The sequence below is a fragment of the Centruroides sculpturatus genome, unplaced genomic scaffold, assembly GCF_000671375.1.
Source record: "Centruroides sculpturatus isolate CEXI.00-Female unplaced genomic scaffold, Cexi_2.0 scaffold814, whole genome shotgun sequence".
Classification (NCBI taxonomy): Eukaryota; Metazoa; Arthropoda; class Arachnida; order Scorpiones; family Buthidae; genus Centruroides; species Centruroides sculpturatus.
Window position 1 is genome coordinate 330,765 of NW_019384989.1, and position 18,378 is coordinate 349,142.

General features: G+C 34.7%; 1 protein-coding gene across 1 annotated transcript; it reads left to right on the forward strand.

Moving 5' to 3' along the window:
- Positions 1 to 16,073: 16,073 nt before the first annotated feature.
- LOC111632961 lies at positions 16,074 to 18,023 on the forward strand. The gene has a single exon (XM_023377481.1). The coding sequence runs from the start codon at positions 16,562 to 16,564 to the stop codon at positions 17,300 to 17,302; it is 741 nt and encodes a 246-aa protein (XP_023233249.1). The 5' UTR covers positions 16,074 to 16,561; the 3' UTR covers positions 17,303 to 18,023.
- Positions 18,024 to 18,378: the final 355 nt, after the last annotated feature.

Here is an 18,378-nt window from a genome sequence, read left to right on the forward strand (position 1 = left end):
TTGTTGACGGGAGTGAACATTATATATTCATAATAATACACACCTTTAATAATCCAGCCAACAAAAATTAATAATATAATAACGTTTTCAATCGTTTCTTAACGATCTTCTTCAGTTACCATAACATAGAATAAAATCAAACACAATAAAGAACGTAAATACGAAATTAAAATATAAATAACGGAAAACTAGATAAAATAAAGGAAAAATAAAAAGTAATTTGAAAAGATGTTCCTTAACAAATAAAAATAAATAAAGTCATTAATTTTTGTAAAAGGATCGCCATGCAGTAGGTAAAGATTCTGCATCTCTATGGTTGATGCAACCCGTTTTCTCGTGTGCCTTAAAGATTTCTAATTTCTCCAGATATTTCATTGTATGTAAATTTGTCGTAGGTTTAATAATTTCCGCCCGATTCCAATGGACTTGAATGTCATGTTGCGTTGCGTAAGACGATAGCGCGGTGTTGTCAAGTTTCTTATTAATCGTATATTTATGCTCTTTGATATGTTGTTGCAATTTGTGCCTACATAGACAAGATCCAAATTAAAACGCTGATCGTGTAATGGTATAGAATAGATTCCTGATGCAGATTTCGAGTCATAACGCTTCTTATCGTTTCTTAATAGCTTGAAAACTGTAGGATTGTGTTGATATACTACACTGAAATCATTAGCCCTGGCCGTTTCTTTATGTATTTGTCTCAAAAACGGGACATAATTTAAAACCATCTTTTGTCTACGATCTACTGTGGGATGCCGTTGTTTAGTTGTTTGGAAGGTTGTAATAAGATTCTTTATGATTTCCTTTTGGTATCCATGTTGTTCCGCAATCCTTAGAATGTAGTTTAGCTCCGCCATTGTGTCTTTTATACTAGAACAATGTGTAAAAGCCCTTTTTATCCAGGACCTAAAGGCCGCCAATTTGATGTGATGCGGATTGATTGAATTATGCGGAATTAAAGTAGGTTGAAAGCCGGTCCTGATTTCTCCCTGTCTGCAAGCGATGGAAATGTCCAAAAAATTTACAATACTATCACTCTCTTGGTCCACTTGTAGTAATAAACCGTAAGGGTTATTATTGATCCTATCCAAAAATTGTTATAGGTTACGTTTTCGTTGCCACAAGATGAATATATCCTCGACGTATCTGGCATACAAAATGATAAGGTGTTGGAATTTGGGTAGAATTTTGTTTTCGAGTTGCCGTAAGACCAACTCACATAGAATCGCCGAAGTGGGACTACCCATCAGTATGCCTCTTCCCTGCAAATATAATTCGTTCTCAAACTCAAAAAACGATGTATAGCACACTAGGTGTGCAAGTTCTAGTATTTGATTGTGATGATGTGTCACATTTTCAACATTGGCAAATAAAAAATCTTTTAATGCGCAGAAGCAAGGAGACAATTTTATCGATGGATACATCGACTTAAAGTCCAAGACCATCATATATTCATCGTCCATTAAAGAAATGTTTTTGAGATCTTCTATTAGTTGTAGAGAGTTGTTAATCAAGAGTGGATGTCAATGAGCTTTAGATTGGAAGAATTTGGCCAGTTGTTTTTCGATTAAGAATGTTGGAGAGTTACATTTCTCTATTACAGGGTGTTATTGGCTGGATTATTAAAGGTGTGTTTTATTATTAGTATATTTATCCAGTTCGTTCATTATATAAGTATTATATATTCAACTGCCTAATGCTTGAACAGGAACGGTCAGATTTAATAACAATTGTTAATCAGTACGGCATTTCTTGGCCTTGTTCACAACATGACTTAGTTAATAACAAAGGAATATTCTACTATCTGAATATACTTATTAAAAAATTCAATGATATCAACACAATTCATACTTAAATGATGGTGGTCACACCATAAGCCAAGAGCCTAGTGACTTATGAACTACTGCACATATAGTGATAACTTTACTTGCTTAATGTGTCAATGGTATTCGTGGGTGATGGGCCTTTGACTCATATACTTGTGGATATGGCGTCTTGCACATCATGGTATATTGGACCTGTCAGTGTTGAATAGCTCGGGGGTATTTAGTTTGCAATTTTCAAAATTTTTCTGCGACTGTCATTATCTTGATCGATGGGCAGCCTTTGCTGTACAGCAACTCAATTTGACAGTGTAACTTCATAAACTGCGTTACATTGTTTTCAATTTTATTAATTGAAAATTCCTGAATCGGGTAAACGTTTGGAGAAGTTGGTGAACTGACTGTGTGTGATTCTCCTTGGAACATCCTAAATGATCATCAAGTAAATTGAAGTAGTTTTGCTGTAACTGTTTTCGCGGGCCAGCTACGGCCCGTGAAAAGTTTCTATCCGGCCCGCGAGATGTTTAGAAGAAATTATAAATAAATATTTTTCGATGTAATTCGTCTAGTTTAAATTGAATATTATTTTCTGAAGTGTTGCTGCAGCAATGACAGGAAAAAATAAGGGAGTCATTTCCTTATTCAAACAAAAAATGGGAGAACAGAATTTTTCTAAATTATTTATATCTCATCGCATTACTCACCAAGAAAATCTGTGCGCAAAAGCTATGCAATTAGAAAATGTAATGTCTGTCGTACCCAACTACACAGTGCTGTTTTTATTGTGTTTAAAGTCACTCAGATTTTACAAATAGGTGAGCCGTTCACAGCCCGGCACACGCATTTGTAAAATCTAAGTGACTCATACAACATGGAATTAATATAAAACGGAATAATCAACAGTGTTATAGGGGGGTCGACTGTAGTAATTAATTTCTTTTTATTTATTTATTTATTTATTTATTTCATATTTGCAAACTAAAAATTTACAGGTCACAAGGTGTCAATTAACTACTATGGCCCGCGGAAAAAACGTAAAATTTATTCTGGCCCATGTTATAAAAAGGTTGCCCACCCTTGTTATAGATGCCTTCTCCCTGACATCTACCGCCTCTATGACTTGTGCATGCGGATTAGCTGGGGGCTTCTTCTTTTCTTCTGGATGTGCGTCAGGCGTAGAGGTTCAAGCGCTGGAAGCGTATGTCCTGCTTATTCTTCCAGGCAGGTACAGTTTGCTGGGTGGACCTCCTCAGCACTGTGTCTTGTCTCTCTTTTCTTCAGGTAGTGGCTATGTACCCCATCTTTGGGCATCGTTCCCTGGGAAGATCGGCAGCGGCGGTTCCGCTCTGGGGTTGCCGTCAGCAGTCGGCAACGGGTTTTTTTCATCTTGCCTCCCATAGCCTTAATCCCCCTGTGGGCGCCTAGCAGGCGTGGTGTTAGCAGGCCGCTGCACCTACCCACTGTTGCTTTTTTACTGTCCTCTGGCATGTATTCCTACCCTTTATTACTCTAAGACTGATTCTGAAAGGCTCTCTTTTTTTCTCTCTGTAGTCTTCAGTTAGTCACGTTGTAGGATACATGCCTTAATAAAATAAAACTTGTAAGTTAAAATTTTGTCAAGCAACTAAAAAGTATTGTAAAAAAGACTTAAAACCTCTTTGTAAACTTAAGATATGTATAGATAACTTCTATTTAAATGTAGATTGTTTGTGTAACATTAATTAATGTATTAAGTAATTTATTAAAATTTAAATAGTGTTTATGTGAAAATTCAATTGGATTCACTTCTGGGTGATGATGGTTTCTTACAATTCAGAACAATAACTGTGAGATTAAAGTCTCTTCTAATATTTAAAGCAGCAAATAAGTTCTACTGTTTGGACATTTTTCAGAGCGACAGATATTTATGATATAAAACTAAATTATAAATGTTGAAGTATTTTAAATAAGCTTTGTTATATTGCAGAATATTTATTATATTTAGTGGAGTCTTCGTCATAATGTATTTTTTCAAATATTATCAAGTTGTGTATTGTACATAAAATAAAGTTGTTAGTTACTTTTTTGATTCCTAAAAAGTTGTTGAAGAAGAAATATTCTTTAAATAAAAGTTAAAATTATTGAATGGTGTGATATGTTTGTAACAAAATTCTACATTGAGAATTTTGATGCTCTCTGGTGAGATCTCGCAACTTTCTCATAAATATTAACAAATTCAATGAAAAATTCTACATCTTCAACAAAATCTTTAATTGATAATCATCTGCTGAAATTACAACAAATGTAAAAAAATTAAATTACTGAAATTTATTCGATATATCAATATGTAAACTTTTAACTAAAATCTTCTCACGTGAATACTGGAAACATATAAATTAAAACTCCAAAACCTTTAAACGTCCAGTAGTAATCAATCTAATAATAAACAAACGTTTTTGACCGTACTCTCGGTCTTCATCAGGTTTAAAATCAGTTAGATTTGAACCTGTGCAAGCGTAGAACAATGATTATGAAATTAATTTTGAAAATTAATTTTGAAAAATGGAACAGCACAAACGGATTTTTAAAAGAACACAGTTATGCATGTGCATTGCCATGGCGACGGAATGGCATATGTAATATATACAATTATATAAATATATATAAATAAATACACCAAACGGGGATGTGGTCTTTAATTGCTGGAGTGGGCATCGCCTGTTACCTCATAGCAGTATTTCCAAGCATGGGACACATTGACCGCATCATTAGCGTTAATGCAATTGGTGCGTAACCCGGCTTTGTAAATTTCCAGTGCCTCCAGATTTCGTAGGTGTTCCACCCAGTGAGAAAGAGGACACATATAACTCGTTAATGCAGACATACATAGTGGACACTGACTGTAAACCCATTGATGAACTGTACGTAAATAGGCTACAAGCACAGGTAAAAAGGTTTACGCAAACTCCCTTTGCTAGAGAGTGGAAGTTGTGAGTGGAAGTTCTGGGCGATAGGAAATTCTGAAGTTTCTCAAGGTCAGGCAGCCTCAAAGAATTAACGTGTATAGCTGCCTTAAGTAACAAGAAAACCGTACATCCCCATGATCGCAGCTTAAATATAAAAACTAATTCTCTTTAAAAAAGTAACTTATATAAAATACTAACCAATCACATCTTGGTTAAAAACTAACAGCCAATCATATTTTTCTTTAAGAACAAATCGTATATTATCTGCAGATAAAAAAATACTCACATTATATAGACCAAACATGATGCTATTTGTTTGAACAAAGAGTGTAGTGCGGGTCCACACAAGTAGGTTCAGGGTATGACGGGGGCGTGAGTTTTTAAAAGTTGTGTTATTGTTTTGTATTATTAATTTATATTAAATTCTTATACAAATTAAATATAATCTATACTGTATCAGTCTTTATTTCAATATAATTCAAAAAAAAATTTTTTTTTTTAAAGTTGTGTTATATAGTTTATATGTTNATTAAATTCTTATACAAATTAAATATAATGTATACTGTATCAGTCTTTATTTCAATATAATTCAAAAAAAAATTTTTTTTTTTAAAGTTGTGTTATATAGTTTATATGTTACTGTGAAAGACCGAAATTAGAGAATGTCGATATTCTCCGGTGAATGTCGACACATACAAAATACGTCGGTGAAAGACCGAATATTTGGTTATATTATTATTAGTGATGTGCCGGATCGTTAAAAATGTATATCCGAGGATACGGATACGGATCATTAGTGTCTACATCTGCGGATACGGATATGGATACGGATCTCTACTTTCGTACTCAGTCAGCGCCGGTGCGTGTGACCTTGGACCGATAGTTGACGCTTTGCGTTAGTAATGCGACATGTTTTGACTTGCACTGCGGGTGTTTTTGTTTATAGTGTGAAAGTGTGCTAAATTAGAATTCACCACAAAGGCAGACAGGATAAAGTAACAAAAGTTGATATAATTTTCCAATTAAGCTATTTCGCGTCTTTATAGTGTGAAAGTGTGATAAATTAGAATTCACCACAAAGGCAGACAGGATAAAGTAACAAAAGTTGATATAATTTTCCAATTAAGCTATTTTGCGTCTTTATACAGATTCTATTTCGGGGGATTCCAACTTCACGGTGAAAACAGTAGCATGCGAAATTACAGCGATGATAATAGTTCGCTGTATCCAAAGCACATGTACAATGCAGATCCCGATCGTGACAATATAACCCGGAACCTTAAAACTAACCTTAAACACTAACTTAACACTAATAACAGAAAAAGGGATAGAATTAAGAAGACAGAAAAAATGGTAGATAAGATAGAAATAGGGATATCTGGGGTTTTTTCCGTTTTTTCGGCTTGTTTCTTTATGCATACTATTGGGTGAGATAACACACGTCCTTCTCCTATAACTGGCCACTTCTCTTCTACAATAATTAGGATTTTTTCCTTCCACAGTCGTCAATACAACCTTAAAACATGATCTTTTTTCTGAACTATCCGGTCATTGAAAATACGACTCCCAGTATTCTCACCTCATCCGTACACTCTGCCGTCCGGTTTACGAATGACCTGCTACGTCACTTTTCTTTTTTCTCCAGCTCCTGCTTACACCTTTGCTCCTCAAATTTCTAGGAACTGCTCATCCCACCCAAGGGACAGGGAATAGATAAGAAAGTTCTAGAAGAAAATAGAATAGAACAAAGGATAGAAAGAAGAAACGAAACTAAACTAAAATTAATATTTACAAAAATATAGTGTACCGCCACAATAATTTAGTGCAGTGTTTCCCAACCTTTTTTGTGCTATGCCCCACCTAAGCCTTTCTAAAATTCTTGTCTCCCTAACATATACAGCGGCTATACGGTTAACTTAAACTCTGGACAAGTCCATTTTCGAATTGCCCTCCTTAGCAATCCAATTGCCCCTGTGGGGCGTGGGTCCCACGTTGGGAAACACTGGTTTGTGGTTAGTGTGACACGAGATAGCATAGATTACATTTGTGTTTTTGGAGAGTGTTGAGTTAAATTAAAATAAAAACAATGTCGACAAAAAAGTTTAGTAGTGTAATATATTTTACGATAGTAAACGATGAATGTGCTATTGCTACCTATCTTTAAAATATCATATAAGTAATGAAATTCATTAAGATAAAAGATCCGCTAAAAAGTAACGGATACGGATCTTTTTTTCTCTCGGATATCCGCAGATACGGATACGGATACGGATATCCGGCACATCACTAATTATTATACATTCGAACAATCGCTGGTGTATGTCGACAAACACAGAAAAGCTTTGGTGGAAGTCGAAACGACACCTGAAAAGCTGATGTCGATGGAGAGGTGACAGTCTGTCGTCAAATCCTTTGTGGGTAGTCGTAGGTAGGACAAGGTCGAACCTTTTTTCCCGGCAACAGTTTGGTGGAAATTGCCTACTTTGTCACTGGATGGTGTTTTTGTTCTTTTGATCCCGTGAGGTGGGGATCGATTAGTCAGGTCGGAATGGGATCGGTTAGTGGCGGAGGATGAGAGGGGTTGTCGGTAAGGCGTCGGTGATATCCAAATAAAAGACACCATTAACAGATCAGTTCATAATAACGTAATCAGTTCTTAATTTGTAAAGAAAAGTTACTTTTCATAGATGAGATTTCTTCTCAAGAAATATTGCCAAGAGAAGCAGCTACAACTAATTTGAAAAGTGGAAGGTAAGGCTATACAAAATGAAGTGTTCCACGCAGCGCCTAATTTGGCACAAGGCAGGCAAGGCACTTGCCCAGGGCCCATAATTAATTGGGGCCCATAATAGGTTCTAAACGTACCATTGTTTTATTAGTATTGTGAATTACTATATTATTAGCGCCATATTCATGGGTTAATAATTAAGAATAACATTACCTACTGCTCCGACATCTAACCACATCATTGAGAATTAGATAATGTTTGTATATGCGCATTAGATCTGTTCGGTGAAGTTCAGAATAAAGCAGTGTTTGTTGAGAAAAATATGTTTATTGCTGCATAATTTTATTGTAGCCCCCCAAAATACAATGTAAGTAAGAGATTCAAATGTGAAAATAAAAATACTTTAATTTTAAAAATTACAATTTTATTTATATATGTAGTAATAAAAAATTTGTAAAGGGGCCCGTAAATATTATTTTGCCTAGGGCCCAGGAAGGTCTAAATTAGTCACTGGTTCCACGAATAAATGCAATTGTAAAAGCAAGGGACACAAAGTGCCATAACAGTTTAAGTTATGGTAATAAATAAGATCATATAACGTCAATCACATAATTTATGTGTAAGTTTATTATTGTATTATTTTCTTTAATGATTTAGAACATGCTGTTAGTTTCAGGTTCAACAGTTTATTTACACGTGCCGCTACTTAAGCTTTCTCTTATTTTGACATATTAAAATGTTGCATTTTTGTCTTAACGTAATAAAAATATTTTTATTCAACATTCACCATCAGCGCATGCTGAATGTCGACATTTTCCGGTGTAAGTGAGAAATAATGATATTTAGCAAATATTTCGTACATACACGAAACGACTGTGTGAATGCTGACATTCACCGGAGACTGTTGACATTCGCCAGATATCGGTCATTCACAGTAACATATATACTAATTAATACTAATTAATTTTTATATCCCAGTTTGTATCAAATGCATACTACTCATATATACTACGTTCCCTCTTGCTTATTTCTACCGTATGCATATAACAGTTGTTTACAGTTCTGCGTACGTTATGTCTGCAAGTGTAACTCAATATATAAGTATCGATAATATAAACAAAGTTTAAATGTTTTTTGAAATTAAGTGTTTATATTTTTGAATATTCAATTAGCTGTTATTGCTTTTCAGTGGAATTAAATAGAATACCTTGTGTAAAGGTTAAACAATCGTATACAGGTACTGGTGCAATATATAACAGACTCACAACAACCTTTAAATGACCAGTAAAATATTTAATTGGAAAAACAAACGTTTTTGACTGTATTTTTCAGTCTTCTTCAGGTTAAATGTTTCGAGATTCGAAGATCCGTTGTGCTTAAAGATTTAAAATTTTAAAATTTGGAGCATATCCAAATTTGCATATAAAACCGTACTGCACGTGTGCATCAAGCATTTTATACACAATCCCCCTATAACGTGCGTTCCTATAACAGAAATTCCTATAACGTAGCAAAAAAATTGTAGCAACATTCGTATAAAGGAGCTCCTAAAATGTCATCACCGACTCGTTTCGCGACAAGATCGATAGAATCTGGACCAATAGTGGATGAGCAGCCGAACTACTTTCCTCCGCCCTGCGCCATGCTACGGAGCGGCTAAATTGAGTTTGCTATCGTCTGTACAGTATTATATATAAATTATATATAAATTAGGTACTGTACATATAATTATATATTAATTATGTATAAATTAAATACTGTATATATAATTATATATTAACTTAATTTATTGTAACTTTATTATAATTATATATATGCTTTCCGCCGCCTGGTGCCACGCTACAGAGATTTTAGGCTAGTAAGTTGAGTTTATTATCGTCTGTACAGTATGTAAATTAGGTACCGTAAGTCTAATACAGCACTAATTTTATACATTTCTTATTCAACGGCCATAAAAATTATTTATATTAATGATGTCTCCAAAGGTCAAGTTATTTTTCTGCGAAAAATTCGTTAGCAGAAATTGCAGCTGCCGTTTCGTGTGCTGTTCTGCGACGAAAACAAGCTTTGAACAACGGCGTAGTCAAACAGTGCACACTCGGTAAGTAATCCTACAATTTTTTGTTTATAGCATAGTTTATACAGATTATTCCCAAAAAATTATACGTGTTTTGGAAATGTTGAGTGGAATTAGTCTAGAATCGGTTAATTTTATAGAAGAAAACCTTTCAAACAGCCTTAGTCCGTAAACTTCACACCCATCGGGCTGCAATTGGCTCATGTATTTAATCATTCCTACAACGTAAAATTTGATTAACACGGAACGTATCTAAGCATTATAGGGGGGTCTACTGTATATATATATAAATATTTTACACACATATGAAACGGTGGAACGACATATTAAATGGAGTTGTGGGGGTCTTCCCCTTCATAAACACTTCCAAGCTGTGGAAATATTAATCGCATCCTTATAGTTGATGCAGTTATTGTGTAAACCCGCTTTATATATTTCCAGAGTTTCTAGCATTCGTATGTGTTCCCTTCAGTGTGATAGTTTAATGATTTGTGCGTTATGCAAGTTGGCTCTTATGCCAGGGGTCGAAGCATAAGTAGATAGGGCAGTGGTGCTTTTGTTATGATCAATATCATATTTGTGTTCATATAAATGCTTATCTAGAGAACATATCGTGGAGCCAATATACACAAGGTCCCTCTGAAATCTATGGTCCCTTAATGGGACAGAGTATACCCCTGGAGCCAACCTTTTGTCTATGTTGTTTTTGCAGTTGCGCAGGATGTCATAAACAGTACTACGCCTCTTATATGCAATTCTGTTGTTTGTACATGCAGCAATTTCCCTGTAAATTGGGTCAAGATGGTGGTTATATTCAACAACAGCCAAAGACTGAGAATTATTATTGTTGTTCATGCCTGAGTTATCGTTATTATGTACTTGGGATAAATAGGCAATTGCAAGGTTATGAATTAGTCTTCTCCCATACCCGTGTCGTGTAGCTATGTTCTGGATGCGTTGTAATTCTGCCACTGTGTCGTCAAATTTTGAGTTGTGTGTAAACGTTCTTTTGGTTAGTGCCCGAAATGCCGCTACCTTGTACGATAAGGGGTCATCAGAATTGGCAGGAATGAATAGAGGTGTGTAGCATGGCTTGTAATAGACCTTGGTTGTTATCCTGTCACCATCTAATTGTATGTTGATATCAAGAAAGGTAGCATTTGAAGTGCTTATTTGGTCTAATCTGATGCAGAGGCCATACGGGTTATTATTCGTTGCATCCATGAAGTTATTTTATCGGGCTTAGCATTCCACATAATAAAGATGTCATCAACGTACCTTTTATAAATCAATATGTTAGAAATAAACATAGGTACGATTCTTTGTTCTAGTTGTCTAATGACTAATACGCAAATTTGGATATGTTCCAAATTTTAAAATTTTAAATTTTAAATATTTATGCACAACGGATCTTCGAATCTCGGAACATTTAACCTGAAGAAGACCGAAAAATACAGTCGAAAACGTTTGTTTTTTCAATTAAATATTTTACTGGTCACTTAAAGGTTGTTGTGAGTCTGTTATTAAATAGAATTACCATTCCACTTTGTGGAATTTCCCATTTCAATTCTTTTTTTGCATGTTGTTTTTTCAGTCAATTGTCTCAGTTCCAAAAGAGTGGAGAAGACTGAGAAAAGACTTTCAATTATCTACAGAACAGATTTAACAGTTTTAACCTGTCGGCACGTGCGTAGTGCCGATTAAGCACCAATTGATTTTTAATTAGTTAGTGTAAAAATTCTAATTGTGTGAAAAATCTGAAAAAATTATTACCTGTCTAACTTTTCTTGAATTTTACAATGCGCAATTTAGTTTTTGCTTAAAACGTTTCATTATTTTTATTTTATTATTGGTGCCGAATCGGCACTATGGCACGCGTGATCTCGGATTTCAATTTTCAAATTTCCCGCCAGTCGCTGTTATTAAAAATAGCCGCAGCGGCAGCACGCACGCTTCTTCGCTTATAATCGCGTTATTTTAAAGCGAATTACTTTAGAAAACTGAAATTTGACTGGAAATAATTGAATTTTTCCATTGATGTTTTTAAATCATTTTATAAAGTTTTATGACATTATCACATTTCCCTGAGTGGAAGTAAACAACTTTTAGCCATTGACTCTCAGCTGACAGAAAGGGGAATTTTTGAAAATAAAGTAATAAAGCGATTAGCAGTTTGTTGTTTTTCGTAGTGGAGGAGTAGCAAGTCTATTATTTTCGCTAGAAAAAATAAACAAACTTTACTACTCTGAAGTTGAAAAACAATACAATCCCATGAAATTTAAAAAATCTAATCTGATATTAATGAAAGTTAAAATTATTTATAGTTAGTTGATATTTTATAAGTTTAGTTTTTCATTTACAAATCAAATTACAGAAAATATAAATAAAAATTTCATTTTTTACACCAACAAGTATTTTATACTGTTAGATAGTAGAGAAAACGTAGAAATCGAGGATAGTGTAGTGCTCCGCAACTGACTGTTATTCTTAATATTGTATTTTGATATGTTTTGCATAGTTATTACAATTGTACTAGGTTTAAGTTTTACTTCTTTCAATTGTGTCGTTCTTTTGTTTTTGTTCTTCTTTGTGTTTGTAAGGCACGTGTACCCCTTATTCTCGACCCCTACCCTTTGTTGAACCCGGACCTTTGTGATTGGCCACCGAAGAGTTTGGACACCCAAGGTGGGTTTGAACACCCAAGGGTATATATAGCAGATACGCCTGTAACGTAGGGGAGTTTTTGGTATAGGTTCCTTGTCGTCTGTGAGAGATTGTCGATCATGAAAGTCATGCAACGCCATTGAGAGAAGGAGAGACTATCGAGTAGAAGGAGAGGGAATCGAAGTGCATCCGTGCAGTACGCAGAAAGGACCGAGTGAACTTTACACAATACGAAGCTATATTACCCGACGCATCGACGGGAACATATATTTCCCGAAAAGGAAGAGACTTTTGTGAGGATCAGAAATTTCGTGTTATAAACTTAAAATTTTAATTTTTAATAAACTTTATAAAGACGGAACGAGAAAAAAGATAATTAAAAGGGAAAAGGGAAAAATAAAATCGATAAAAAACTCGATTCCCATGAGTTGGGTTCCTTGTTGAGATGAGTACATCTCTGTGTCACGATTGTGTCACCCGTCATCTCATTGGACCAAGAAGATCGTCATCGCTGACGAAATCGGAGAAAGGCCCGGAAAAGAGGACTTGATATAAAAAGGGAAGGCCCTCACAGAAGGTATTATTAGTATTATTGCTGTCTGTGTGTGCGCGCCGATCGTCTACCTCCGAAATTCCTGAACGCCAATCCACATCCTCCTCGCCTACAAGACTAGAAGACCTCAACTGACATTTTTCTACTCACCTGAAAAGAACTGTTCACCTGAAAGGACTGTTGGACCTTTTGTGCCGGACTTGATCTCCTATTTAACCTAAGGTATTTATCCTGCTCGCGCACTATTGTAAGTTCTCTCTCTCCACGTAAACAAAACGCACACCCGGTCGTTAAATTGAAGTAAAATTTGATAATGCCTGAACCCGACTCATGTAGCTTATGTTCACATTTTAATTGCTGATGTAAACCTAATTCAGATTATAAATAAACGGAGTTTTATGTAGAAACTTCTGGAGTGCAGTTTCTTCTGTTTATCTCTCAGTTTCTCCATTCCGGGACCAAACCTCATACCTAACCGCTCGCGCAAACTTACGGTCTCTGTATCGACCTAAGGATACAGTGGTGTCGTCCTGACAAGGTATCAAAGAGATACCGACCCTATGGTCACACTTTGGTTTAATACCTGGGTCCTTAGTCTTCGAGTTTTTCGTGTTGTACTCGAACTGACGTCATCGAACTCACTCGTGTTACTATGACTCACATAATCGGTAGTCTCGAGTTAAGACCTTTCGAGCGAACTCGAAAGGCGAGCGGAAATACGTCATACTCACTTGGTTCCGTGTGTCGTGTAGCACAATGAGATTATTTACAATGCATCTGGGTTTGCGACTATACTGATTCGACCAATCAACTTGAGTGTAACAAGTTGTAAACAAATCAACGTGAATTACTTTACACGTGCTACAGTTAAAAGTTGTCTTATAGCAATATAGTACGCAGAAACAAAATGAAAACCTCTAATGTTTTATTTTAAAAAATAAGTGAAGAACAAAAATAAATATTAGTAACATATGTAAAAAATAATAAGAAAATTAACAGTGAAAAATTCGACAACAAATTTACAAGAAATACAATTCACTTTATGGAAAGAATTAGTTGAAAAATTAATTGCGTGTGTTGGAGCTAAAAAATCCGTTGTGTAATGGAAAAAGTATTTTAATTTAATCCTTTCTTCATACAATTTTCTTCCTCGATCTATTTCTTAAATTGTTTTGTCTATTAAGATTATTTATTAATTATAACTTAACACTTCTGATTAATAATCTTAATATAGGCCTAGTGTCTACGCTTTTAATAATTTATACATATAATTTACTATCATTTTAATTAATACTCTTTTTCAATTAATTAGATACTTCTTTTTATTTCTGGAAAAATTTGCTGTATAATTTTATCAATTATGAATTAAATTTTTTTTATTATTATTGACTTGACACGAAAATAAATGTCATCTACTCGTGGTCGAAAAATTCGTTGTCTTCTCAAACAACGTCTTTCGGCTCTTTCTAACTCTTCGATAACCATAAGAATTACGTATCCGTCAGCCATTTTCACTTTCGTGTAGCGATCTCACATGCTCGACTCAACGTGAGTAGCAACTCGCATGGTGAGATGGGAAAGCACGTGAGTTAGAACTCGAGACTACTAATTTGACGTCAGAGTGTGAGATGGTACCACGTGACACCTTCAACACGTTGGGAGTTGTTACACGAAAAACTCGAGACTAAGGGTCCTGACCGTTTTTGTTTCAAGTGCCAGATTTCCTCTAGTGAGTAGATTGTTAAAAATATTTTGTTCTTCGCGTGTTAATGTAACGGGTCTGGCCTGTGTGCGCTAAAATAACCGCAGAAAAGGGAGGAAGGAGAGTGAAGGGGTTAGGTGTATTGTATTCGGACACGTGGTATTGTGACTTAGGTTTTGTTGAGAGTTCATATGAGCCCTCAGTTGTAGAACGCGAAACCCGTGTTGAATAAAGAAATATTTTTTGTAAGCCGGCTATAGTTTTTTTTTGTCTCAGCTTGATATACTTCGGTCAAGCTTGGACCAAATCAATAGTTTATAAAATACATTTTTTCTCTATATATTTTTGCTTTCATGAATTGGAATGTTCTTTTATTGCTGTTAGTTTAATTCACATAGCTCATATGAATTTTACGAGCGTTTTTTTTTTTTTGCCATCTTTTCAAATGTGTATTATTGTTCTAAATAGACTTTTAAATAAATGATATAACTTTATTACCTGTCTTCAGATGAAACTAGAAGTGGAATGTTTTAAAATTTTCAATTTTTGCTGTAAAAACACCTAATGACAGGTAAAATAATAATAATAATTACGATTAATAATATTTTTATTTATTTAAGTATTGTCATAAAACTTCGTAAGATGATAGAAAACTACGAATTAGAAAAAAATAAATTATTCTCNTTAGGTTAGGTTAGAACGTGCGTCCCTACTGTTTCCTTTTCTTTGCTGGAATCAGCGATGAGGCGCCATGACAGCCGCCGCCGTTCGCTCGCGTCGTCACGTGACACGTCGTCTGCAAATCGTCTGGTTTCGAGGCTGAAACAGGAAGTGCCGCCATGACGGTCCACGTATCTGGACATTAACCTTTATGGATTTAAGTATTGTCATAAAACTTCGTAAGATGATAGAAAACTACGAATTAGAAAAAAATAAATTATTCTCCTGTCAAATTGTATTTATTTGAAGTTATTCGTTTTAATTAAAACAGTGATAACCAAACAAGGTTACGCTTGGTCTAGGGCAGGGGTCGGAATTAGCGGCTTGCGAGCCACATGCAGCTCTTTGCATATACGTTTGCGGCTCTTCGGACATAAACTCCAATTTCACCTTACCTCATTTCACTGCAGCCTTATAACTTATGTGTTTATGAGATAGAGCCATCGAACAAACTTCGACTCGTATGCCGTCTGCACATGACCACACTTGCATTGTTCAATATGAGGTGCATAAGAGTGGTAGCATTTGAAGCATATCTATATATATAACGCATTGAATGCGTGTCCGTCCATCCATGTAACATTATGCCAAAAACATTCACTAGAGGCATCCCTGTCGTGTGTCGTATTTCGCACATTTAAATTAATATGCAGCTCTCTGGTGCTTTTGTTATTCTGTTTTTATAACAATTTGGCTCTTCTCACTTGACAAACTGCCAACCTCTGGTCTAGGGCAATAATTATTAAGTCATGTGACAGAGAAGGGAGACTACAAAAAATTTACCAAATAAGGAACACTAGTTATATATTTCCATATTTGGTAAATTTTGGCATGCTCCCTTCTCTGTCATGTGACTTTTTACTCTTTGATACTATATAAGTGCAGTTTTCTCACATTTGCTCATTTTTCTTTTTGCTGTTGTTGATTTGAGTATAGTTCTTCTTTTTTACAATTGTGTTAAAACAGCACTATGGATAAAACAGATTTTTATTTGCTATCATCTTCAGAGATAGCAGAGATGATTGAAGATGATGATAATTTTTTTTCTTCAGAGGAAGAGGATGATATTTTGGAGCAGCGAGGATCAGACTCTGAGTCTGAACAATCTTGTTCAGACCTAGACGAGGTTAGTACTTCTGGTTCATTTTTTATGGGTAAAGACCGTGTAACTAGGTGGAATAAGAAAATGCCCTTTCAATCTCAGAGGAGAGGAAAGGAAAATATTATAACTCATTTGCCTGGCCCAAATGGAATAGCGAAGTTTGTCAAAACACCTTCAGAATGCTGGAAGTTATTTTTTTGATGACGATATATTAAATCATATTGTCGAAAATACAAATAAGTATATGGAGATAATAAAAGAAAAATTTAGCCGAGAGCAGGATGCAATCTCAACAAATGTTTGTGAAGTAAAAGCTTTTATAGGAATATTGTTTGCATGTGCGGTGATGAAATTAAATAAAGTAAATGTTAGAGATATTTGGACCTCTGATGGTTTCGGAATAGAAATTATTAAGCCTGTGATGTCGGAGAAAAGATTTAATTTTTTAATAAGAGCATTAAGATTTGACGATAAAACAACTAGAAATGACTGCCATAATACTGACAAACTCGCTGCGGTGCGAGATATTTTTGAGAAATTTGTTACTAATTGTCAAAAGAATTATTGCCCATCGGAATATTTAACTATAGACAAGATGTTGGAGGCATTTAGGGGCAGATGCCAATTACGGCAATACATTCCAAGCAAGCCGTCAAAATATGGGATAAAAATTTTTGCCTTGACAGATTCAAGGACTTTTTATAGTAGCAACTTAGAAGTATATGCGGGAGTGCAATTGCAGGGCCAATATTTTATAAGTAATTCTCCTAAAGATGTTGTGTTAAGATTATGTAAACCCGTAGCAGGCTCTGGAAGGAATATAACATTTGATAATTGGTTTACAAGTTACGAACTTGCATTAAAACTATTAGATATTAAGCTGATGTCAGTCGGTACTTTAAAAAAAAATAAAAGAGAAATACCGTCAGAGTTCATCAGTTCAAGAAACAGAACTGTATTCAGTAGCATCTTTGGATTCCAATAAAAGTGTACTTTAGTATCATACTCTCCCAAAAAAAATAGAGTAACTCTCTTACTGTCAACTTTTCATCACAACAATAACATTGCTCCTTCAACCCACGAAAAAAACAAACCCAAAATCGTAACGTTTTACAATCTTACAAAGGGAGGTGTGGACGTTGTTGATGAACTGGCGTCACGTTATAATTGCTCAAGATACTGCTGACGCTGGCCCCTTGTTATTTTTTTATAGTTTGCTAAATATTTTGGCCATAAATTCCCATGTCATTTATTATCTAAACAATAAACTTCCACAAAACCAATGCAGAAGACACTTCATGAAACTGCTATCGATTGAACTAATGACTCTGCAATTAAAATTACGTGCACAAAAAGAAACTTTACCAAGAAACATTAGGACGGCAGCCCTTAAATTCTCTAAGTTGCAACATGAAACATCGGAAACAACATCAGCAGCATCAACATCACGGAAGCAATCATTTTGTTCTGATTGCAGTTATAAAAAGGGCAGGAAAACGACAAATCGGTGCTTTCGATGTAATAAATACATTTGTGGTGAGCACTCACATACTCTATGTAAGTCATGTATAGAAAGTTCAGAAAGTACAATAGAATTAGAAAGTTAACACTATATGAACGTATTCATTTTTTATATTACCTATTTTTCTGTATTTTTTTTATTTTCTGAGTTAGGCATAAGAGGTTGCTTTCATGGACTTGCAAACAGGACCATTTGAATACAGTATCTGACAAATGAACAACATTTATAGATATATATATATATATATTTATACATTTACATATTATTCATTATTATTGTTCGTTTATACATTTTACATTATAAAATGCTAAAGATTTATTTACATCTTGTATTGAAAGAATTATAAACAGTATGTGTAAAAAATTATTTTTAATTTACTGAGTTAGGCATAAGAGGTTGCTTTCACTGATTTAGCAGACAAGACCTTTTCGATGCAGTATTCAACAAATGAACAACTTTTATTGATATATATATATATATCAATAAAAGTTGTTCATGAATGAATGAATGAATGAATGAATGAATAATATATAATATAA

Excerpts from the sequence above, each read along its gene's own strand:
- LOC111632961 (XM_023377481.1), top strand. The coding sequence starts at position 16,562 with ATGGAGATAATAAAAGAAAAATTTAGCCGAGAGCAGGATGCAATCTCA.